The 26,275-nt window shown below is 40.7% G+C and overlaps 1 protein-coding gene across 4 annotated transcripts in view; it reads right to left on the reverse strand.

The window, feature by feature from the left end:
* EBF1 (EBF transcription factor 1) overlaps nt 1–26,275 on the reverse strand; it is a 402,213-nt gene that overhangs the window by 29,559 nt on the left and 346,379 nt on the right. For all 4 annotated transcript variants that reach the window (XM_065919010.1, XM_065919011.1, XM_065919008.1 and 1 more), the window contains exon 11: nt 5,101–5,189. In XM_065919010.1, the coding sequence (XP_065775082.1) occupies nt 5,101–5,189 (89 nt within the window). The remainder of the gene's footprint in view (nt 1–5,100; nt 5,190–26,275) is intronic.

Consider the following 26,275-nt stretch of genomic DNA (forward strand, 5'->3'; position numbering starts at 1 on the left):
ACTCCCACTGGATCAATTTACCAGATATTTTCAGCTCCATAAAGCAAAATACACAAATGCCGCCTTTGTTACTTTTCTCAAACTGCTTTATTTTCTCTAAAAGAGGGACTGGCTCTTGGAGAAGAGACACATTTGCCCTGCGGAGGTCCCCATGCCAACCCCTCTGGGCGGGGAAAAGAGAGAAAGCTGGTGCATGTTTAAGTAGGATGGGGCTGAGGTTAGGCGAGGGACAGGAGAGAGAAGCCTGTGGCCTCAAGGCAGAATTACTTGGGTTTCCAGAATTGGAGGGAAATGGGAACTTGATGCAGTGAGGCCTGAGGCCCTGCGTGCAAACCCTAATTTTCCCATGTGCTTGCTGTGAGTGGCACACCGCCAGCCCTCTGGAAACTCTGACCCTGTGATGTGGGGTGTACCCATCTTGCCAGGAATAATAGTCCCCATATACTGAAGTCTTGCTATCTGCCCGAGAGACCCCGTTGCATAAATTATCTCATTAACACCCAACAGCCGCACTGTGGGGCAGCTGCTTTACAAAGGAGGAATCCGAGTCTGGGAAGAGTAAGTCTGTGAACAGACAGCACATGTGGTTTTCAAAATCCACGTCCACCTAACCTGGGAATCTCCCCTCCTGACCTCTGTGCTTTTCAGAAACCTTGATAAAGCCATGCCAGGCACACTGCGGGCACGATGTACATGTTACCTATTTCCTGGGACTCACCGCAAACACGCGAATGCCGGCCAAGCGCGATGCCTCTGAACTAATGCTCACGGATCACTCAGGAAGACAGCTGACAAGCTGAAAGGGGACAGAGGCACCTCTGGCCTTCAAAACAGAGACAGCTAGCTCCTTGCTCAACACTTCTGGACGGCCTCCTGCATTTCAGCATCTCAGCGCTTCTGAGTGACCACAGTCGCCATTCCTCTCACCTCCACATGATAAAAGTCAACTTTTACCCCAAAGTTGGTCAAAAATTCCTCTCCCTCCTGCCAGGATCCAGAGAGGAAGGCACATCTGTGTGACAGAAGAGAATGCTGCAGCTGGAAGCCCTCAGCCTGCCCTTCTCCACATGCACACCTGGGCTTTGCATGATGACAGTATTTTATTTTTTTTAATGACAGTATTTTAAATCAGTGTGTATGGCAACTATCCGTGATGGTAGCTTTCAGGGATAAAAATCATCTACAGAGAAGGATTCCCACTTGCTCCCATTTTCTCATTTGGTAAATGGGAATGAGGTCTGCTTTCCCGACTTTTCTTACAAGAGGGGCTCCCATAAAACAAAGCATGTACAAGTTCTTTGAAAAAGCTCAAGCCAGTATACAAAGGCATATTATTATGGAAAGCTGTCTGCTTGGTCTTTGGAGCAGTTTCATTTGACAGAATATGTGGGTGGTTGTATGAATCTAGCTTTGTCTATTCACAAACACATGGGTTTAATAAAGCGGAGTTTGTTTTTTAAGGTGTGTGGTCCACGGCGCACTGAAACACTCCTGTTTGACAAACACTGACCACGATTCTAAGAAAGGCGGAGCCCGTTTTCATCCCTCAAACAATGGACAGCGGGACTATAAATCTCCCAGGTCCACAGGAATACCTCGTGCTGGCTCCATCCGCCACTTCCTGACCCTGCTCTTGAACTCTCACTCCACCTTCACATTCAGAGCCAAGAGGACACCACTCTGATCTGAGTCACAGAGAAAGCTTCCTGGGGTGGGCTCCGGCCAAAGCCCTTGCACGGCGCAGTGGCTGGATGCAAGCTATGGAGTGTTTCCTTAACACACAAACCCATTGTGTCCTTGATTACTCTTCCCAAACCCAGGAAAGCAGGGCTGGGAATTTCACCATCGGGCCACCAGGGACGAAGTGACACGTGCCTGGGCTATTTGTTCAATGTTTCTGAACGTGATGTACAACCGTGAAGATGTTTTTAAAAGCAAATACACAAAACTCAACCATATATTCCTGTTTCTCTCCTTTCTTTATGAATAAGTACTGCCTGGAGCTAGAGATCTCAACCATTAAACCAAATTTGTCTCCTGTTTTTTCATTAAATATTTATAGAGTGGCAGTGGTGGGCCAGAAACTATACCATGTAACACACACGATTACTTCTTTTTATCCTGATGTGATCCCAGTAAAGTCTGCATGGTTATTTTACCCCCATTTTATAGATGAAGAAACTGAGGCACAGAAGATAAAGCATATAGTCCACTGCTGACCCAGATTGGGATTTCCTGAGTGGCAGAGATTGGTTAGGAGAGCTCTCCAAAGTCAGAGTCTCATTCTCACAGCTGGCAAATAACCATAGCTACCTTTTTGTTGTGTGATAAATAAGTGAAGAAGGCAACCCCCCAAAGAAGGAAATATTACTGTCTCCATTTGACAGAGAAGGAAATTGAGACACAGAGTGGTAAAGAATTTTGGGGCAAAAAGGAATTTTGACCCAGATGACAGAGCTAGAGGTGCCATGGTTCTGAGTTGCAGCTCGCCCAATCTGACTCTTCAGTCCCTTCAGCAGACTCGAGAGAGATGCCGAATGAAAGTGGAAATGGTTCCCAAATGGAAACAATGGGAAGAATCTGCTATGCACTCATGACATCTTTCTATCACTCAGAAACAAACCTTAGGTACTGACCACTGGGTGGACACACATTATTTACATCCTTATGCTATGAAATTATCAATTATTTTCCCATAGGAAATGCATGGGAGCTAGGTTCTTGCCAGACAAAGGAAACTAAAGACAATTCTCTCCATGGCACACCTATGCTGCAGAAGCAGAGGATCGGTCACTATTACTGTTCAGTTCAGTTCAGTCGCTCAGTCGTGTCTGACTCTTTGCGACCCCTTGAATTGCAGCACGCCAGGCCTCCCTGTCCATCACCAACTCCCGGAGTTTACTCAAACTCATGTCCATCGAGTTGGTGATGTCATTCAGCCATCTCATCCTCTGTCATCCCCTTCTCCTCCTGCCCCCAATCCCTCCCAGCATCAGGGTCTTTTCCAATGAGTCAACTCTTCATATGAGGTGGCCAAAGTACTAGAGTTTCAGCTTCAGCATCAGTCCTTCCAATGAACACCCAGGACTGATCTCCTTTAGGATGGACTGGTTAGATCTCCTTGCAGTCCAAGGGACTCCCAAGAGTCTTCTCCAACACCACAGTTCAAAGCATCAATTCTTCGGCACTCAGCTTTCTTTACAGTCCAACTCTCACATCCATACATGACCACTGGAAAAAGTATAACCTTGACTAGATGGAACTTTGTTGACAAAGTAATGCCTCTGCTTTTTAATATGCTAAGTGGGTCATAACTTTCCTTCCAAGGAGTAAGCGTCTTTTAATTTCATGGCTGCAATCACCATCTGCAGTGATTTTGGAGCCCAAAAAATAAAGTCTGACACTGTTTCCACTGTTTCCCCATCTATTTCCCATGAAGTGGTGGGACCAGATGCCGTGATCTTAGTTTTCTGAATGTCTATTACTCTTAGATTCTCTAACTGCTCACCGAGAATAAGTCAGGGTGAAAGGGAAGGAGGTGTAAGGTGGAGGCCCCTTGCAAACACAAGGATCTGAACGAACTGACACATCACAGGGTTTCTTCTTCATGTGAAATGCTCGAAAGAAGTCTTTCTAAGGTGAATAGCACCCAGTGGAGGTGAAACTGCAATGGGAACTCAGGGCTGAGACTGAAGGCTCTGTAGTTCCTCCCAGGCTTAGGAGAAGACAGACTTTGCTTGTCACAGTTTTTCCTCTCTTCCAGCAGGCAGGGCCCCTCACCACCCTGCCAACCCGTCATATCTGTGCATCAGTTTCAGGGGGAGGGGTAACTTTCTCCTGGACAAGGCCCATTCTGACACGTGGCCCTGCCTGCCCCCCCCACCCCCCGCCATGCAGCAGACCCCACAGGTAAGATGTGACGATGAACTGATCACCTAAAGAAGTTTGCTGAGCTAGGAAGGATGCCAGTTTCATTTTTATAAGTGCTTTACGAGGGGAAACAGACCTGGAGATGACATATCTCTAGACTTACTATGGCTTGTGAAGTCAATGAAATTTCATTGTGCATCGTCCTGCCCTTTGACATTCTTTAGCATTTAGCATTCTCTCCTCTGAGTCCTCACACAGCATTGGTTGTCCTTTTGTTAAATGTGACTATTGTTTGCTGTTATGCATGGTGTTGTATATGGCAACATCTCCTACACATGGCCTGACTTCCTTGGGTACAGAGATGGGAATATCTCAACACTGACAACAGTACAGAAGAGAAACCAACAGACGTGCATTTCCTTTTTTCTGCACTGGCAATTAATGACAGATCACTGTATGCCATATATTGCTCTGATAGGAATGTCTGTTTAACTTCTCCCAAATTGTGTCTCAGGTGGGATGTTTCTGGAGGGAAGAGGCTCATGTCTCAGTGACTCAAATGCAAGATCTGCCAATATGTTTTCCTTTGAGCTCTAGCTGACCCCTCACCAGAAATAAGTAATGATTGTCATAGGGGAAGAAAGCAATATTCTGTTTCTTCTTGAGAAATGATATGATAGAATGATTAATAATCTGGAGTTTGGAGCCAGGCTTTGTAGATCTGAATTTCAGTTCAGCAGTTTACATGTTGTGTGACCTTGGGCAATTGATTTAACCTCTCTTTAGTTACTTTCTTCCCTAAAATAGAGGTGGTAATGGTACCAATCTCCAAGGGTTTTTGAGAGGAAGAAATGACACATTGGGCTTCTCAGGTGGCGCTCATGGTGAAGAACCCACCTGACACTGTAGGAGACCTAAGAGATGCAGGTTTGATCCCTGTGTCGGGAAGATCTCCTAGAGGAGGGCCTGGCAACCCACTCCAGTATCCTTGTTTGGAGTAACTGAAGCAACTTAGCACGTATGTACAATGACCCAAGTACAAATAAGTACCACATTACCTGGCACATGAGTGCTTATTACTTTGATTACTGCTTACCTTATTGGAGTAAATACACAAGGCACAGAAATACTGAGTTGTTTCTCTATGAAATTTTATCGGTAGCAAAGTTTTCTGCCAATCATCCAAGCCCACATTTCCAGAGACTACAAACCAAAGAGAAGGTATCCTACCTTTGGCAAACGCTCAGGGTCACCAGGGTGCCGGGGAATAACCTTCTGTAACCTCTGGAAACCATAATCAATGGTGGGTTCGTTGAGCGCTGCAATGAAAAAGTCATACAATTAGAACAATTTCAGGAAATAAAGCAGCATATGATTTGCAGCACTTATGGTGTGGAAGTAACTGGGAAGTCCAAGGTTTCACTGATACTTTTGAATTATATCATAAAATGATGGACAGATGATCCCTTTTGTTGAACACTTTTCCACCATCTATTCCTGCTTTTTACCATGGTAGGGGCTGACTCTAAAGAACATGAGAAGCAGGTCCTGAACTCTGCTCTTCTGGCCAAATTCTATATTTCTTACATTGTTGAAGGTAGAGAGTAAAATGGAATTGGATATGAGGTTATAGGATTTCCTTTAGTCAGAAGGTTGGGTTAAAACACTAGAAGGCTTGTCCAAGGGTGTTTACAGTCATAAACAGGAAAAGTATCTAATGCTTAGCTACAAAATATTGAGTGGCCCTCAGCTGATAGAGGATCTCAATGCCAGCAGTGGCAATTAAGCAAAAGTGTGGCAACACACACAGGAGACTGGCTCTTCTCAGCACGCAAAGTCTATGCTACCCTTGGAAGACTCTGAAAAGAGACAGGTATTGAAAATGCCCTTGATATGACACCCTCACATCTAAGGTGACAGACTGATGCACCAACATCAATATTATTTCAGGAAAATATTTCAGGAGCAACTAGCTTAGAACTGCTGGGTCTCCGAGACGAATTTTTAAAGAGAGGAAAAGAAGAGCATAATATTTGGAAATAGTGGGCCTTTCTGTACCCTAATTGACGACACTTTCTTCAAAGCATCCTTAAATTCAACTCGCCACAAAGTGGACTCTGGTAGATCGTTTTCAAAGTTCCTTTCCAGGATATGAAATATCTCCAGCCTTCCTTGCCTGGCCAGAAAAAGGTGGCGGCTCCATCCTCTACCTCACCCCTTATCTCCTCTAAGTAATGGGTGGGTGTGGGGGGTTGTTCTTTTATTTTTAGTGTAACCAAAGTATTCAAACACATAGTTTCTCCCTGACTGAATAAAAAGACAGTCTTTGTAGTTCTGATATTTTGCTATACATTTAGAAAACAAGGTGCCACATGCTTTACTTAAAATGCATTTCCATTAACCTAAATTTTAAAACTAAGATTCATACTACTGCTAACTTCAAAAAACTGTATTAAATTCAAATAGGTCCCAAGGCTAATGGAAGCAATTTGTATACCAACCCAAACTGACTGGCCCACTTTTCAAAATACAGGTATGATAATCTTGTGGTTTTAAAAGGACATTTAAACTGAAAGACTGTGAATTTAGTACATAATTATACCAATAGAACCCTTTAACTTGTCAACTTGTAAATCTAAAAGGCTATCAATCATTTCTAAAGAGGAAATAGACCTTAAAATTCCTTGATTGACAGTGCTTACTTTTTATGTAAGAAAAAAAAAAAAGAAGGGAAAAAAGGCTGCATAAAGTGGCCAGAAATCCATTTACAAAAGTACATTGTTTTACATAGGTGAGTAAAAAGCCAATAATTACACCTCCAAAAGACATATAAATCAGAGTAAGTACTTTTTCCTCACTTGTGTATTTAAGTTGGAATGAACTTCAGGTAACTTTTTATTAAGAAGATTTCTTTTACCCAAATGCAGTGCTTGTTGAAGTTGTTAATAGAGCAGCATTTTCATTTAAGATAATGTAATCATTTTTGCAAATATGAGATTTAGCCATTTCTCCCACGTTCTCCTCCTCCCTACTACCACTTCCAAATGGTAAACTTTCAATCTGTCTCTTGTGGAAATTAACTAAAATTACACCCAGGTGAACCAAACCTCTCTATACTAGTATATGAGTTAAGGCACAATATTTATTATTCCTCCCATTTTATGAATTACTTTCTAAACCCTTGAGAAGAATTCTTTTTTCAAATTAGACTTGTAGAGAAAAAGCCATAGAATTCTTTATGCGGGGAAGCTGTGACTCATAAAATCCCCAGTATTTAATCAAGAAATGCACAAGAGCAACAGGAATGAGCACCTAGGTTAAGTTGTATATCATAACTATCTCCCACCCATAATGCTAATTGCCAGCAAAAATGTTTAACCATAAAGACTGCTTTAGGCAATTAAACGTATCATTTTAATACCTAAAGATATAGTTCAGCATGCTGAAAAGTCTAATTCTTGGTTTTATTTTTCAGTGTAAGCCACCAATAAAACTTGACTTGTCGACCTACCCCTTCAGTTGTTTGCATAATGAATTAACTCCTACTGTGTCAAAAAACTCATGGTTAACTGAATGACTGTCTGATGTATTGGGGGGGAGGATGTATTTCTCTGACTACAGGACCAACTCACAGCAGAATGACTGACATTTAGTATCCGCAATTAAAAGAACTGATTCAAATATCATATGGAACTAATAGCTAAAGAGCCGAGGAGAAGTCATGTGGCTGCCACAAACAGTAATTGAATTAGATATATTAAACTCATTATTCAAAGAAAAATAAGCATCTAGTCTATGGAAGTATGCTATGTGAGGGGAAATATTTTAGGTAGAGGGACAAAGGCTTTTAATTTATTTCCTATGCCTTTATGATTTGCTCTACACTCATTTTTTTATTAACCTGTCCTCAATTTAGGTACTGAATATTTCAATGGTGTTGTCCAGTGCTGTAAACAAAGATAACACTGAAGATATGTAAGCAAAGCTCATTGTCTCAATTTAAAGTTGCCTGATGATTTCTCTGACTGCAATGACTAAAGAAAAGTATTAAACCAATTACTGAGTGAGAAGGGCCATCTGATAAAGATTGTTACTTATAAAAAATAAAACTCTGAAAACTGATTAACAGTCTAGGGAGGGGGATGGCTATACCCATTGGGACACACCCATAGGAATATGATGGAGTCTTCAAAAGCAATGCTTTGGGGAAAAAATAGGAAAAAATATTTAGTGGCATAAAATATATTGCTATGCCAAGAAGCAGATCACAGAAGCATTTTGCCATATGGCTACTTTTTTTTTTTTTAATGAATATATACAGAGAAAAAAGAAAAGGTTTCTGTGTATAAACTGCCTAACAGTAGTTCTAAGAAGTGAGTCTTAAAGTGCTTTTCTTCCTTCTCTTTGTGCTGTGCATTGTATACATTTTCCACAATGAACATATATTACTTTTATAATCAGAGAAAAAGGTTAAGAGCAAGAGATTGTTCCCAAGATGGAATCTGACCTGCTTGTATAAAGTAATGACATAAGAAACTTTGCCTTAAAAGGGGTCTGTATACCCTTTAATAACCTTGCCTAGGTTATTACAGACCATAAGAAAAATAAGTAGTATACTTTAGGCCAGTTGTATAAATATGTGACTATTCATAAACTCTCTGAAAATCAACAGAGAGGGTAACGGGTAGGAATCATAAAGAATGGTATATTTATTTTCATCAGTGGGGGTAGTCGTACCTTAGGGACATACATCTACTCTGCAAGAATGTAATATAAAGTTAATCCTTCAACAAAGTGACTTCATTGTATTCAAGCACAGGGCTGGGGTTGGGGAGGGGCAGAAGAAATGTAACTAGTCAGTTTTTTCCCCTCAAAATTTGGGACAATTCTGAGAATTCGGTAGAGAAAGAATAAAACTTAATCAGACAGGATTAGTCACAAAGTATCTTAGGTTGTAAAAAGAGAAAACAAATTGTCAACTGCAAAAGGATTGCAATGATGAGAGCCCCTCACATCACCCCATTCCCAAACACCTAGTCCACACTCTGAATAGGGTTTGAGAGGCTGTTATCCCAAACCAGCTAGAGATGGTAACAGAAAAAGAGAGGGTCAGAGTTTTAGAAAAATCCATAATCCCAAAGACGAAAAGCTTCCATTTTTAAATCTGAATAATAAAATGGGACCGATGAGGGTACTTTAAAAATTCCGTAAGATAAGACTACCCTGGTGGTTCAGCGGTTAAGACTCAGTGCTGCCAGGGCATGCATTAAATACCTGGTCAGGGAACTAAGATGCCACATGGAATAGGGGAAAAGAAAATTAAGAGGAAAAAATTCCACAAGATAATTGTCCATTGATTCTATAATCATTTTTAGTACCTCCCATGTGTTCAGAGCAACCCACTCCAGTACTCTTGCCTGGAAAATCCCATGGACAGAGGAGCCTGGTAGGCTGCAGTCCATGGGGTCATTAAGAGTCGGACACGACTGAGTGACTTCACTTTCACTTTTCACTTTCATGCATTGGAGAAGGAAATGGCAACCCACTCCAGTGTTCTTGCCTGGAGAATCCCAGGGGCAGAGGAGCCTGGTGAGCTGTCGTCTATGGGGTCACACAGAGTCGGACACGACTGAAGCAACTTAGTAGCATGTGTTCAGATGATAATGATAGGAATTAATCTTTTACGTCATATAAGCCCTTAAATGATGACAGTGGCATCACCGACTTGATGGACATAAGTTTGAGCAAGTCCTAGGAGTTGGTGATGGACAGGGAAGCCTGACATGCTGCAGTCCATGGGGTCACAAAGAGTTGAACACAACTGAACGACTGAACTGAACTGTAGCCCTTAAAACTAAAAGACACACATACCCCAATGTTCACTGCAGTGCTGTTTACAATAGCCAGAACATGGAAGAAACCTAGATGTCCACTGACAGACGAATGGATAAAGAAAGGTGTGATAGATATACACAATGGAGTATTACTCAGCCGTAAAAAGGAACAAATCTGAGTCAGTTCTAAGTGAGGTGGATGAACCTAGAGCCTGTTAGAGAGTAAAGTCAGTCAGAAAAACAAGTATCTGTATAAACACATATATATAGATTCTAGAAAAATGGTAATGCTGAACCTACTTGTAGGGCAGCAGCAGACACACAGACATAGGGAACAAACTGGTAGACACAGCGGGGGGAAGGAAAGGGTGGGATGAACTGAGCGAGTAGCACTGAAACATATATTACTGTATGTAAAACAGATAGCCAGTGAGAATTTGCTGTATGATGCAAGGGAGCTCAACCCAGGGCTCTGGGACAACCGAGAGGGGTGGATGGGATGGGAGGAGGGAGGAAGTTTTAAGAGGGTGAGGACATATGTGTACCTATGACTGATTTATGTTAATATATGACAGAAACGGATACAACACTATAAAGCAATTATCCTTCAATTAAAAATAAATAAATTAAAATTAAACTGTCTGAGAGGTGTACATAATCTCACCCTAAAGAGAGAGGAACTGCTATGACTGTAGGGTTGTAACCCAGCTCCAGCTCCCTTGGCCAGGCTTTCTTCCTGCTCAGCAAGGCATCCTCTTGCCTCCCTGATGGTCAGATGGTGGGTCACCCCTCTGCTCCTCTCTCTGACACTAGGATCACACTCCACTCCACAGGGCCATGTGGATTGAAAGACAGGTTGAACTACTGGGGAGCCACAAACATTTGCATTCAAGATTTCCTGCCCTGATCACTCTTAGAGGTAGATACATATTAGCCGAGAAAGCTTAATAAGACCTCATGGACTTGTGTATATACATACACTACAGGAAGTCTGAAACTTCCCTATCAATGCACAAAAGTCAAGATTAAGTGACTCTACACAACAGAGCAAGCTTGCAGGGCAGATGTATCAGCTGACACTTCAGCAGGGTCCTCTCTCAGCTATGACAGGATACCACGGAATGGTTTTGGGAGGAAGCATAGGATCCATGCATGAAGGCTCAGTAACACTGGAGTCATTATTTTTCAAAAAGGAAAAGTTAAATAATAGTTTGGAAAACATGAAAGCACTTCATGTGGCCTTATGTAGGGTCAGCTTATAAATAGGCTCTGGGTTCCCTCCCAACCTCACAATCTCTAACCCCCCTAAAGGAAACCAGCAACTTTCCATGCAGAACCAGTCTACACAGAGCCCTTCCCCTTGGGACTTCAACCAAGGTTCTGGTCAAGACAGAAAGCTCTGGTTATACAAAGCTATTTACAGGGTTCAAATGTCCATGTGGCTACATGCAAAGAAAATTTAGAATAATACAACCAGATTTAATATACTAGTCACAATGACAAGATTACAAAACTCAATCAAAACATCTGGTAATGAGTCAATCCTAACCAAATATATATGTGGATTGTGGCCTTTTCATGCCTTTAGTTGTCATTTTTTTAATCCACTTCAAAAGCACATCAAATAAAGAAAAATCTCTTTAACAGGATTTATTTGCAAATTAAAATTGTGTAATCAAGACAAATGCATTCTCAGCTATGAGAACTGAGTTTTCTCTTTGCCAAGTTGCCTTTTAGAGAAGATGCTCCTTGGTCCTCCTTAACTTCTGGAATAGGTACCCCTGGAAACAACGGGAATAAAAGGCAAGAGAGTTGTGTTCCCCAGCATCAGGGGAACAGCGCTTTGGGTGCCATTCCAACATGAGCGCTCAGAGTCCCCTTGCTTTTATGGCTCAGCGACTCACTGCAGTGCTTTAACATATTTTCTGGGGTTTTAATTTCCTTTTTTTAATGGTTGTGTGACATGATGTCATTTTGACTGGAAATAAAAAGAAATGCAGATATTAGAAAGGTAATATTTATATTCTATTGCCATTTAATGTCCAAACAAATATCTAGACTCAATGCCAAGTAATAAATAAGGCCTCATAGCAGAGGCAATGATAAAACCAGCACCTGGGTCTCCACGCTTCCCTGGTGACTACTCTATATTTGAACTAAAGGAATAGCAGCAGAGCATTTCCCTTCAAGGCAGATCCATTCTGGGCATAAGAGTTATTACATATGTGTTAGGCAGAGTCTTTTTGTTCCATAATGGCCCTATTTTTCCCTCAGTCACTAAATTAACAACCAGAGGTGAACAATAAAACAGCAAGTTATCTTCACGAATCTATCTTTAAGACTGACTTGAAAAGATATAAACCTCAAAATCAACCAGAAACCTAAACAAGAGCCAGAAATAAGCTTAATGAAGAAATGTGTTGCATTTCCAGCTGCTTGGATGGTTCATCCCTTGCCTAGATATGTAGGGCACAAAGGTATTCCGGGTTGCCTCTTCCCCGAAGGGATACACTCCCTAAGAAACCTAACACCAAACCCTTTGCAAGCAGAGCCCCGGCTTTCGGTGTGAAATACTTTCACAGCCTGGCGCCCTGCCCCAGGAGCCAGCGAGGCTCAGAGGAGCTTTAGGAAGAGGCTCACTGAACTGCAGAAAGCTGTCACTGAACCAGAAGGGTGTCAGGATGAAGCCAACATGGGCAGAATTTACCAATAGAGGAGCCAAAGAAAAGTGTCCAAATTGGCTCTGAACATGCTCTGAGTTCTTATTTGTTGTCTTCAATCTCTTGATGTGGAGCAACAACATTGAGGCTCAAAAGTAAAGCAAAGGCAGTGACACCTCTCTCGACTGCGGGTCCCATCAGAGGTATGGCTGGCTTGTGTGGCTGCATTCTCTTTAGAGACGGGAGCCAGAGCCTGCGAGGTAAAGACGAGGGAGAATGGGAGCCGCAAAGTGGATCGGAGCCCAGTATGAAGAAATGCACGGGCTCTGGGAGAGAGATGGAGGACCCTGAGGACTGTCACTTGGAATGCTTTTAAAAGGATTGCGTATCTTTGGAAATTGATAACTCCTCCTAAAGTGAGAGCAATCAAAAGCAGGAAGCAAGAATTAAGAGCGACTTGTTTTTGTTTTCCAACGTGGAAAAAGCTTTACTGCTTTCTTAAAAGGAATATATTCTTATCATATAAAAAAATACAAAAGAAATGCAAAACAGTGGGGAAAAGCCCCATAACAGATATACTCTTCAGTGAGTGAGTCAGAGTCGCTCAGTCATGTCCAACTCTTTGCAAACTGCAAACTTTGCAAACTGCAGCCTTCCAGGCTCCCCTGTCCATGGAATTCTCTAAGCAAGAATACTGGAGTGTGTTGCTATTTATTAGTGTGTAGGCTTTCAGGCATTCTTACAATATTGGTTTATATAAATATAGATTATACACATATTCATATCCATCTCATTCTTTTTAATGGTTGTAGCATATTATATTATATGGATATCCATAAAACTTATGCAATAAACCCCTCGTTAGTGGGGATGCATTTTTTCCCCCAAATTTTCATTGCTTAAGTGTTGTAATGAACAATATTCAGGAGAAATTGTTGGATAAAAGAATATATACATTTCAAGACTTTTGATTCATATATTTCCTAATACTCCTTCATAAAATGTATACCAATTTACATATTGATGGGTTACTTTTGAAGGCATTTGCAAAAGAAGACTAATTTTTAAGATTAGTTCATTCCTGAAGTCAATTATTCTCTAAGTTATAAGGACCTCTGAACATTTTTAATAGGTGTTAAAGATCACAATGATTCCTTGGAGAAGTATCATTTCAAACACACCCCGAGGTCATATAAGACCCTTTTCCCAGTAACATCCTAGCGCTTTATAGACCTTATCTCATTGATTCCTTTAATATGCCCTTGACATAAATGTTAAAATTTATTACTCCCAACTTGAAGGTGAGAAACTGAGGCACAGGAAGTGTTGGCTGCCGGAATCGGCACAAAAGCCTCAGTGCTCTGCTTACCAGGCCACGACGACGGTTTTAACATAGATAAATCTCAGTTAGCAGCACACTGACAAGTCCAGCTACCAAATCAATTAAATGGCACCTTTTTTGAAAACTAAAATATCTGTGCAACAGAAACGCAGCACTAGGAGGAATCCTTGTGCCGGACTCCTGACTTTTACAGGTGAACACGTACTTGGCCTGATTTCTTAAAGCTCACTTTGTCAACAGGCACAAACCTATTGGAGAAGCGCCACCTGGCATTTTAAACTTGCCTCCCAAATGATCAAGAAACTGCTTCTGTCTCATCGAGTTCTTCTTATAGGTCTGAGCTGTGCTATCAAAAGTTGATTTGTCTTTTGAGAAAAAGACACATAATGCTGTTGAGATCCATTAAACTGACTTATTTCCTACCACAATCAATTGGTATTTTCTAGAAGATCTTTGATGAGAGGCAAAAGTGGAGCATTTCTTAAAACATACCCCCTTCTTGCCCTGGAGGGTTATACTCTTATCTAAAATGGGAAGTAGGTGAATGTACAATCATTAGGGAAAATTGTACTGCTGTCTAATTGTGATGAAGTTGATGAGGTTGCCCCGGTTACTACATATGATGTGCTCTTAACAGTTTGGCCTTCCAGGATCCTTAGTTTTCCAAATATGATGCAAGTTTAAAACTAAAATTAAATCCCTCAAGCAAACAGAAACTTAAAGATCTCCAGGATTTTTTTTTTTTTTTTTTTTTGCCTTTCAATCTCTTCCATTTTGGAGTTTCTTTTTTTAATTAATCACTTATGATTAGGTTTCAAAGCCACATTTGCTCAATTGAATGCAAAGAGGATAGCTGTCAGTGCGTAATGGATGCTGGTGTTTTAAGAATTAGAGGCCAACACATTCTGTCTTTCTTCCTTAATGTTCAAAGGTGAATCCATCATTCTCTTCCCTATTGGCATATCTTCTGATATAACAAGAGTAATATTCCTTCTATAATTGTTCTTCAGATTTCTTCCCAAAGAGTTTTGACAATAACTGTTATCAAGGGGGTAGAATCACCCACCCTGTCTGATAAACATGTTTTCTTGTGCTCCCACCCAAGCGAGTGCTTGACACTGTACTTTTATCATCCAGTGTGTGTTCAGAATGAGCTTAGAACAGCAATTGCCGGGAATAGGCAGGCGATAAACCGCATTGATTTAACACATCTTGTTTTCAATCATGCTCGGATTTTCTGAGCACGCATTTTTCCTGTACTCCGGCTTGTAGCTTTTATCTGACGAGCTGATCCCTTTTCACTGGAAAATGAAAAGGTCGCACAATAAGACACGGTTTACTGGAACTTGAACGCGCACCAGGGAAAGTATTTTAGATAAATACTGTCAGACATAGTGGAGCTGAATTTCAACAACGCAATTGTTAAACAACAATACTTATTACTCTCCTAGAACAAGCTACCAGCGTCTTATAGCTCTCAGCAGGGAAGAGCGCCGAGCCAGGCGCCAAAGCTCAGAAGCCCGCCCTGTGCCTCACGCTAACGGAGCGCAGAGTCTGGGGCCGCGGTTCCACTCGGGACTGTTAATATCACAACTCAAAAACTACCGCCACTGTCACACTTGCTTCCTCTAAGCCAGTGGGCAGGCTTCAGAAGAGCTGGGTGACGAAGTCACAGCAGAGTTCTGCAGACAGGCTGGGAGGGGAGAAAAAGATCCCAAGAAAAGTGACCAAAGTGTGATTGCAAAGAGCCTATTAATTCTGCTAAGAAGACAAGAGAGTACTTGTGACCAACAGGTATTTGAGGATTAAGTACTTATTTAGTTATATTCTAATGGCTCAAAGAGAACATGTAACAAGTATGCCATGTGGAACGTTAATAAAGGCCTTGCAGATAAGCCGAGAGTTTTCTGTCAGCCTGGACTCCAAACTTAACAGCATGTGATATAAAATAAATGAAGTCACCTTCCTCAGTGTTGACCCAACCTAGTGATTATTATTACTGCCTATCATTAACCTTTGATTTAGCCAGAAAGTCTGCTCTGCCTGAGTGTTTGAGGCTGGAATTCTACCTTTTCAGCTTCAATACACATCCCAAATGTATTACATCTCTATTCATTTTCTGTGCTAGAGTTTCTTGAACTTTCTCCCTTCACAATTATTGTTAGGCATCTCAATAATCTTCTCACAAAGGCTTCAAGCTGAAAGAAATGCCCAATGATTCTGTTTAATTAACTACTTAGGTCCAAATAGATTAGTATTTATATCCTCACATCTTAACATTTATATCCTAATAGCTTAGTTTTTTGGGGGAAAAAATACAACAGAAATGGAAATTTAAAATAATATAATAATACTTTTAACTCATCCTAAAACAATCACAGATTGTTTTAGAACTTACTCGTGGGATGTGTGCTCCTACTGAGCACAGCACAACTTCTCAAAGTTTCAAATAAGATCGGACATTGACACCCACTCTTCTATTCCAAGCTGGTTTTCACAGCAACTGCTGAAAACTCAGCCTTGCAAAGCTATGGTTCCATCAAAAGGAAAGCAATGCAATCTATATTGAGCTCTGAACCACCTGGAACTAGCAGCTTGTCTGATACCTGACAAAGTACCACTTGTTTCCCTTTAATTTAAACAGCCCATGTCACCCTGGACGTCTGCAGGGACACCTGGTGCGTACGTTTAAGGAAACACGGACTACTTAGAAGCACAGAATCAATTAAATGCTAAGATGCCTACAAGGATCCATGGCATTCATTGTGTCTTCTGTTCTAATGATTAATATAATAACAGCACCAGCTAACATTTCCTAAGGACTGACTATGTGCCAAGCACTATACATAGATTAACCTATCTGCTCTTTACCAAAACCTTAAAGAAAAGTGTAATTGTTACTCTCATTATATAGGAACGATACTGAGGCCTAGAGGAATTAAACATTTTGTCTCAATATAGAAAGCCAATGAGTGAAGGGCTAGAGATTCAAGAGCAGTTAGTCTGCCTCCTAAGGCCTGCTCTTAACCTCTTTGATAGAATAGCCTAGCTAAGACAACCAAGAGGTCTCCAGCACAGGCCTCTAACAATTCTAGATCTGCAGTACTCCTCTAATGCTTTTCTTGCTCCCAATATACCCCTCTATGTACAGTCTGTTCTAATTCTTACTTTTGTCCCAATTTATGTCCCATTCTAGCCTCATTTGACTTGCATTTCTTTAACAGCACAGTTCCTGCCTCTGTTCCAATCCTTTAGAGTAAAACAGAGCTAGATTATCATCCGGGCTATGTGACTGACCAGCTATGCACCTTCTGGAAAAGTCACATTCTTTAAGTCTCCTAGTACGTATTGTGAAGATGTGATATAATACTATTTGTAAAATGCTTTGCACACAAAAAATCCTCAATAGGCAGTTGTTACTACTAATAACAGAATACCTGACATGATCTTGAAATAGGGGCACATGTGGGGAATACAGGAAGAACTAGATATATTTATGTATTCTCCACCCTCAAGAAACTCCAGAGGCTAGAGGGACATAAAGACAGAAATGGAATTCTATAACAATGCGATAATTAAACTATGAGGATACAGAATTATAAGGGAACATCATGTATTCACTTGTCCTTGAGATTCAGCCTTGCCTCCCCTACTCACACTTAATAGAAAACTACAGTTCAAAGAATTCCACCACTTCTGACTCTCAAATGTTACTCTGAAACAGGGCTCTATCTGGAATAGGACATAATTATTTTAAAACCATATAAATTTTGTGATAAAATGGAAACAAAATATAGGTGGGAGATACCTAATTCAACTGAGATTTTTATCCCAGAGATGAGTTGTTTTACAATGCTTAATTAACTCAATAAGATTGAGTACTTGCCATATACAACCAGGTGCTAAAGAAAATGAAAAAGAGAGAGAGAGAGAAGTACAACACAGGTTCAGTTTTCCATGTGATATCCAGCCAGGAGATGGTTCCATCTGAAAACTCTCCCAGCCACTGTGATGTGCCTGAGAAGAGTGTATAACCCAGGGAAGACAGGACTATAATCAGTCACTCAAAAAGATACAAAACTGTAGCATTACTAATGCAGTAATCCTATACTGCACAGGAGAAGGGAAAAATAATTATGTGAGTCAAGGAAACATAAACCCAAGAGGTCATATCTGAGTTGGACGTATAAGGACAAGTAAGATTTTACTACTGAAAAGGGTGGGAAAAGAATTTGAGACAAAAGAAACAGCAAGAGCAAAGGCAGAGATATAAAAGGATATGATGTGTTCAGATATGATTAGATATTCCAGCTTGGGGAAACCATAGTTTATATATTGGGAATAGGCTGTTGAAGGGTAACCATGACTAACAGTATTGGCCTGGAGGGCCTTGCTAAGAAATCTACCTGGTGAGTAACAATGGGCTATTAAAGATGTTCCATATCACAGAAGAGACACCATCAGATCTATATTTCAAAGACACAACCATAGGAGTCCAATAAAAGATGGATTTTAAACTCAGAACTATCACAATAATCCAAATGGAAAATAAAAGACCAACTAATAATGAGGCGGTCCTGGAGAAAAGGGTAGACTTCAGAGATGTTATAGACCATAAGCTTCATGGCTTCAGTAACATGGTAGATGTGAGGGATTATAAAAAATGGAGGGTGATTCTGACATTTCTAATGTATCTGACTAGGTGAATAGAGTGGCCATTTAGCAGGATAGAGAATGGAAGGAGAAAACTATCCACAGAAGGAAAAATCATGAGTTCAACTTCAGAAATGCTGAATTTGGGGTACCAATAAGATATCCATGTGAAAATGTTTAGTAGACAGCTGGAAATAAAGAACTGAAATTCAGGCAAAAGATCAAGGATGGACTTAAAAAATTAACACATTATCAGTAACACTGAGATATAGGTAATAGCTGAAACCATGGATGTGAAACAAGAATAAAGAACACACAGTGCTATGGGGAATGCCAGCAGTTAAGGAATAGTTTGAGAAAGATTCAGAGACCCAAAAAAAAAAAAAAAAAAAAAGGTAGATACAAAACAAAGAAAGAAATATCAAGAAAGAATAATGTCCCTAAAGTCTAATGAGGAGCTTAAAATTGTCCACACCATCTAGTGTAGCTGGGTGCTTGACCAGGAGAGGGCCAGGGAGGAGCTATCAGAAGAGACCACTCCAAGATGAAGACTCAAGACTACTTTAACCCAGAGGTTCTGGCTTTCTTGTGTCTCACTCAATAACCTCCAAAGACAAAGATCCAAGCACATCAAATCAGTAAGGGATGAAGGCAAAGCTATTTGCCCAGCTGAAGCTTAGCTAATCCCAAGAGGCGGAAGAGAGAAGAGGACATTCAGCCCTGATTGGAGTCACCTCGGTCCTAAAGGAAAGTGGAGAACTCCAGGTGCCCTGAGACAAAATCTATGATGTCAAGCTCACCTCTACGTCTGGCCATTTCTCTTGAAAATTGGAAGGTATAGTTGGAAGGGTGAGGATGATGGGATTTTCCATAACTCTTGAGTTTTTCTGCTCCCAGTCTTGATGCCTGTCTTCTCAGAAGTGGACAGAACCCAGTTAATTCCTCACAGCACCTCAGTTAGGCTCTACTGCATCTAACCTACTCCACATCTGGACTTGTGAACCATGAGGACTGGGTCTCCTTGCCACAAAATATTGACAAAAATACGTGTGTATATGTAACCAGAATTTAATCTTCTTTGGATGTCGGTGGTCTTAATATTGGTCCCTGATGACTTACAATCAATAGATGTTTAGTTAAGCAGTTCCCTTGTTTTGGAGTAACAGTTATTGTGTGGGTAATGGATATGTGGCCACTTCCGCAATAACCCCACATCCCCTGATGGAGTGAACGCTACAATCACACATTTGTTGTTATTAGCTCAGGAGATGCTGGAAACCAATTTTGAAAAGCAAGTAATAAAGCACCACATAAAAAATAATGGTGTAATTACTTCTTGGTCAGGTTAAACCTACTGTGACGATAAAAACCAAAGGGAGCAGCAAGCATCATAAGTGGGTTTGCTGTAAATTTGACACTGGTTCTGACCTTCAGTGAGAAAAAGTCTTGGACTCACCGACCTAAGCCAGGTGCACAAAAGAGTATTTGTGTCACATAGCTTTATCAAGTCTCTGTTTAAAAGCACTTTAATGAATGTACTCCAGGAATGCTATGTCAACTCTCAAGAGCTAAAGAGAACAGACCAATTGCTAAATTACTGACCCACAGGCTTTCAGATTCCCATTTGAATTTAGGCCCTCAAAAAGCAAAAACAAAACAAAAAAAAACACAGATTCAGAAATTTCATGGGAAAGTTATTGCACCATGAGGGTTCAGTTTTTCCTCTAAATGTAGAAGAAGAAAGTAGGGGGTCTAGTTGAAACATGGGCCACACACGTCCAGGAGGGGAAGGAACTTCTGACTGTTGGTGTCGCTCTATGAGCAAACATTGGTGACCCACCAGTGTGAACAGAAGACACACTAGCCTCTGCTTTCAGGATGTGATCTTACACATCTCACCTGAAATGCTTGAGAGGCTTCCTCCATCCACATGAAATACCACAGGTGGGGGTGTGAGTGTAGGGGGTGGGGAGAACCTTAGCCACAGTTATGACAGAACGTTTAAGGATGGCGTGGCATAGTCCATGTGTAAAGATATTACTTGTTTCCTTTGATTAGTTCCAGCTTTTGGGAAAACAGTTAATATCTTTGCTTAGCCCTTCTAGGAGTTGCAAATGGTTCTCCTAAGGTTCATGCATTATGAACTGACACTCTGACAGGATGCTAAAGTCAGAGTTAGCTCACTGGAAAAGCAAGAACAGACTCACTTTTACTAATGAAAGTGACTTCTGTAGGTTACACTCTCAATGATAGCAACATTTGGAAATGCAAGTACTGCTGTATGCTGATGGTTGTTTAGAAATGGACACAGACTTTCTGCAGGGCAAACTAGCTAGCACTGAATGGAGAGGATGAAAGATTAAATTCAGATACTAAATCATGTGTTTAGAAACATCTCCAAAGAAGGCCCAGTGGCCACACAAACCACTTCTAACAACACTATTTTTCCAAGTGGACATGGCACACACCAGACTTGACAGCCTTCAGAAATGCCATCATGTGCTTCAGGAGGTCATTGTTCTTGCTTCGACTCCCCTGGATCCTTCTCTTCCTTCAAACTGGAAATAGAGACTGAAATTCTCCAAACTGAATCTTCCAGTTCTGTCTAAATTGATGGGTGCGATGGAGTGGTTTAAAATGAATAATAAATGAGAAAACGAAAAAGAACTGACCTTCCTTCCATATTCTCCCTCTACAATCTACCTGTCCCCATGCAGGTTGGTGCATTTAGAGGAAATGAAAATACATATTTAACACCATCTGTGGAATTCACTTTGCCCGAGGCCACTGTGTCAGATATTGTTGCTGGGTTTTTCAGAGGGCAGGGGCATTTCTGCAGGGACAGAGACTAGGCCTGATAAACTGCTGACCTAGTCCCAGATGGAAAATTTTTATGATTATATTGGGACAATAGGTACTGTGACCTTTTAAGAACAAAATCAAACATACTGGATTGCATTTTTCAAAGGCTACCCAAACAACTTTTAGGGAAGAATACATTCTTCTAAGTCTCCTTTCTAAGTCTGGAATTAACAACTTGATCTTCATGCGGTCAGGCAGAGGGCAAAAGCACATCCATTCAATCAGCTTCAGAACTTTATTGCTGCAAAGATCCTTCCTTTTACAGCAAACACAACCAAGCTGAGAGATCCTAACTGATCAGTGCAAGATCCCACAGCTAGTTAACAGGTGAATCAGAAAGAAAAACTCAAATGTTGGAACCCAATTCACACTAGGTCCCATATCAGTTTTCCACAAAAAGCCTGATTTAAAACAAAAAGGATCATTTACTGAGAAGTGAGACGTGGAACTGGGCATTTAAAATTTGTTAACTTTTTTTTTTTTTTCTTCAATGGCCCCAAAGGTTCCTGTTTCACAGATGAGGAAACTGAGGAGGTAAAGGGTGAGTAGGCAACGAAAAGAAATATGACTGGATTATATCCATGGAAAATAGACAGAAACTGCCCTTTAAACAGTATTCTCATTAAAAGATCCATCTACTGTAAGTGCTGACCATTTCAAAGCCGAATGGTGCTGCCATTTTATAAAACGGCCATTGACTGCAAGGAAGGCCAGCAAAGGCTTCCAGGATCTTGAAAATATCATGGAGGATGTCTACGAGGTGTCCACATTTTAACAAAACCATTGCCAGTCTCTCTTAAAGTCCATTTTGCGAAGGCTCCTGGGACAAAAAACAATGTGCTCTGACTTGACCTAAATTCTTGTAAAAGAAATGTGACAACAATTGTAGCCCACAGGAAATGATGCATGCTTAGAATGTACCAGAGCTGTGCTCAGCACTATGTTATACCTCATTAATTCTTAGCCATCCTTATGAAGTCTGTCCTGGGACTGTCACTGTTTTCACAGATGAAGGAAGACCCTGAGGATAACAGAGATGTGATGGATCCTGCCCAAGTTTTACGGCAATAAGAGCAGAACCTGGATCCAAACTTAGGCAGTGTCCAGTGCCCATGCTATCTACCCTCCACACTGGACTGCCCCATGGAAGCACTTAGCTGATACACTGGAAGGGATGACGTTATCTTCCCCTGGAGGGTAACATGGGTGAAAACAAACAGTAAAAGATTGCATCTGGCAAAATTATCTGACTTTGACTTGAAAAGATAAATGTGTACCCATATATGCTACATACACTCCAAGAGGACATAAGTTTAAAAAGGGAAACTTTCCAAAATGGATCACACCTGAGTCCCAAACCATTTTCTATGAGGTGTATGGTGGTGACATCACCCATAAGAAGGATGTGAAATGACACACACTTCTCCATTATCACCTCCCAGCTTGTTTAATCTCACCTGGCAAGTTCTCCTTAATCAAGGAACTTGAAAATTGTATGGAGTCTTCAGGTAGCTCTGGGTAACACGGGGAGAATTCTGATACGCTTTCTTCATTAACTGCTCATACTCCAGAAATGAGAATGAAACCTCTCCTCCTAGGGAGTCTTCTCACTGAGAAACTCATCTTAACTGAATGCACAAATCAGTTAACTATCTTCGGATTCACAACCCATTAATGCCGCATTCTCAAAGAGCAGCTTCCTTCTGGCTTGTTGAGAGGCTGGCACTCCCAGGGCTGTGCTGAGAGGGACGTGAGATTCAGCAGGAACAGGGAGGGGACAGCAGAGAGGAGGGCTCCCTCTTCACCAGCAAAGGAGCGTTCCAGGGCTGAGCAGGAGGAACAACGGATAACGCTGCCTTTGCAAAACTGACATCCTCCCCTTACCAGTCTGTGTCAACTGTCAGGGATTCACAAATAATGCCACTGTGCCCTCAGAATGCCTGTTAAGCAGGCTTCAAATGTGCCTACCAAGGGAAGATGAGGCTTACAAATGTTTCATGGACATAATACCAAGATGGTATCAGTGACAAAAGCAAGTGGGAAAGAAAAACTAATTGCACATTTCTCTCTAAAAATAGCTGGCCTGTCTCAAAGTCCCACTTTTCTTTCTCTCTCTGGAGCAGGAAGATCTAAGTAAGGTTTTGAGATGTGTCCCCAGAAGACTCCTGTTAGGTTGCTCTGCAGAGCCCGGCAGGTCCCCATGGAAGAGATCCTGGATTAACTGCCCTTCTGTGACAGGGGCAGCTGAACTCTGGAGCAAGAATTATGCCAGTTGGATCTCTTACTGAGCCACTTGAAGGCAGAAGAATGTGAGATTATGTCTCTGATGATGAAGACATTTATAATTAGACTTTGTAAGAGATATAAGCATATTTCTAACTGGGTGGGGAACTATTTAGGCTCTATCAACTTTTTTTTTTTTTAATATCATGCAATTTTCAGAAACCATCAGGAAGATCCATTTCCCAAAATATGCAATACCATCTTTTTTAGACAGGCTGATCTTGCTTTTGAAATAAACTCAGAATCTGTGCTTCCCTTCGCCAAGGTTCTAAAATCAACCATGACTATAATTCTGTGAATAATAGAAAGGAGACGCCAGACCTGCCACAACCTTGCCTTGGGCTTTGCAACTGAAGGTACCAATCAGCCTACAATGAAATCCACACTCAGTAGGAACTGATGTGAAAGTAGAGTTCCAATACACCTGCTAGTAATGCCATTAGTTGTGACATAAGCCCATAAGCTCCCAGAAAGTTTAGGATTTGGAGAAAACAAAATAACAGTGTTACATGAGGGAGATAAACACACACTGAATAACAATAGTTATGAGTTTCCTTTACGTGGCAGGAATATTTTCTTGGCTTTGGGATTTAGGATGTCAACAAGGAAGGCTGGGCATGCCAATTCTCTGAGTTTTGTTTGCCTGCCAGAATATTTAGAGGTCTGGGCAAGGTAAACTAACTCTCCCACATTTGTGCTTAAGGCAACATGCCACTGACTTGTCCCAATCTGGGTATTCAATTATCTGTCCTCATGATGATACCAACATGGAAACTTTATAGAGAACCAATTTTATAGTCTGCAATATCGGGCACTGGATTTTATTTCCCTTTGGACAGTAAGATTGTGGTTAGCATAACACAGTGAATCCAACATCAATCCTCTGTCAAAAATAGTTTTATGAAGGCCAGAGGGAGGGTGGGCACACAGGATGCACACCCAGTTGGCGATATATAAACATTGAAAGAGAAACTAAAATAAATGCTGTACACAACAGAAGTCAAAGCTTTCTTGCAGTCATTAAAAACTGACACTGTGATATTCAAACAATAGGATATTTACTGAAATATTAGGTCAATTCTTAAAGGATTTCAGGTCCCAGTGGGCTTTATTTGTAGTCCTCTGTTCAAAGTCCATTAGACAGGGTGCCTGCCTTTAGTAGAGTGGATCTAAATAAATTCTAAGAGAGGAAACAGATTCCATTCTCTCTGTTTACTTTATTACTATTGATTTCTGAATTCCCTCCAATCTCTTTCTTAACTGAGCAGATAATATACATTTAGTACCAAAGGTAATTATCCCAAATGAATACAGTTTGCAACTGAGTGATAAAAAAGAGAAAGGACACTGATACATTAAACACTTATACATTACAATGTATGTCTGATGGTATTAATATATGCAAGAGCTTTAATATGTTCATATGGCTAGATATAGTTTCCTAAGCTAATCACAAGTTCATTTGTACACTTAGACATATTTTAGTTCCACTAGTTTATATTTTATAGCAATATTATATAGAGCAAATGCTAAAATAATAAAAACAAAATCATTTCAAATATTTTTTCAAATCTCCCGTCTACAAAGAGAGACCATTTAGACAATGTTTTTAGACATGTAAAAGGGGTTAGAAAATTTAATTGCCAGAAATGACAATGGTTTTTAAAGCATCAAAGATAGAAAAGAGAACAAGGAATGTATCATTTTTAAAGTATATATAAAACAACTTAAATACCCAGTGACAGAGGAATGGATAAATAAATTTAGTATATCTACACTGTGGGAGATTATGCAGTCTTTTAACATTATGTTTATAAAGAAGTTTTAATGCGTGGGAAAATGCTTGGTATTCTGTGGAAAAGAAAATAGGATATAAAAATGTGTGTGTGTGTGTGTATACACAAACACAGTGTAACCACAAATATGAAAAAATGTTTATATATATTTGTTACACATAGAAAAATATGAAAGCAATATACAAAAATGTAAGCAGTGGTTATCTCTGGGTGATGGGTACCGGATGGTGTTCATTTCTATTACTCTATACTGTTCTTCTCTAAATTTTCTAAAATTAGCATACATTATTTCTACATAGTGCATACTATAATGTAATCACTATAATTACCTAAATATATAATCACTAAACACATGACAGATAGATGAATGGATAGACAACTGACATTGGATGGAAGGTCTGACCCATGTTATGTTTATTCCTGGCTCAAGACTATCTGGGAGCTCTTGCATGCCAGGGGCTTCTGTTCTGGCTCCTCTTTGAAAAACCTGCCCATTTATGGGTGAGTCTTCTACAGAGTCCTACCAGATCCAAGTATCAAACATGTAGTGGTCATCACATTTTTAAAGAAGGGATACAATTACATAGACACTGAAGTTCTTCTGAGAGACAGCACAGCGGAGCAGTTAAGAGAATGGATTCTGGAGCCAGACTGCCTGGGTCTGACTAAGCCTCCTCCACTTACATTTGAGTAACTCTGCAAAATGACTTAGTCACTCCATGCCTCTGTGCTCTATACTAAGTATATAAAGATACTCTATATAAAGTATTGACCTCATAGAGATGATAGGATGTTATAGCATTATATGAAAGTGGCTCAGTCATGTTCAACTCTTCGCAACCCCATGGACTATACTGTTTGGGGTTTCCCTGGTGGCTCGGCTGGTAAAGAACCTGCCCACAATGCGAGAGACCTGCATTTGATCCCTGGGTTGGGAAGATCTCCTAGAGAAGGGAAAGGCTATCCACTCCAGTA

Source organism: Muntiacus reevesi, chromosome 1 (genome assembly GCF_963930625.1).
Source record: "Muntiacus reevesi chromosome 1, mMunRee1.1, whole genome shotgun sequence".
NCBI classification, from domain to species: Eukaryota; Metazoa; Chordata; class Mammalia; order Artiodactyla; family Cervidae; genus Muntiacus; species Muntiacus reevesi.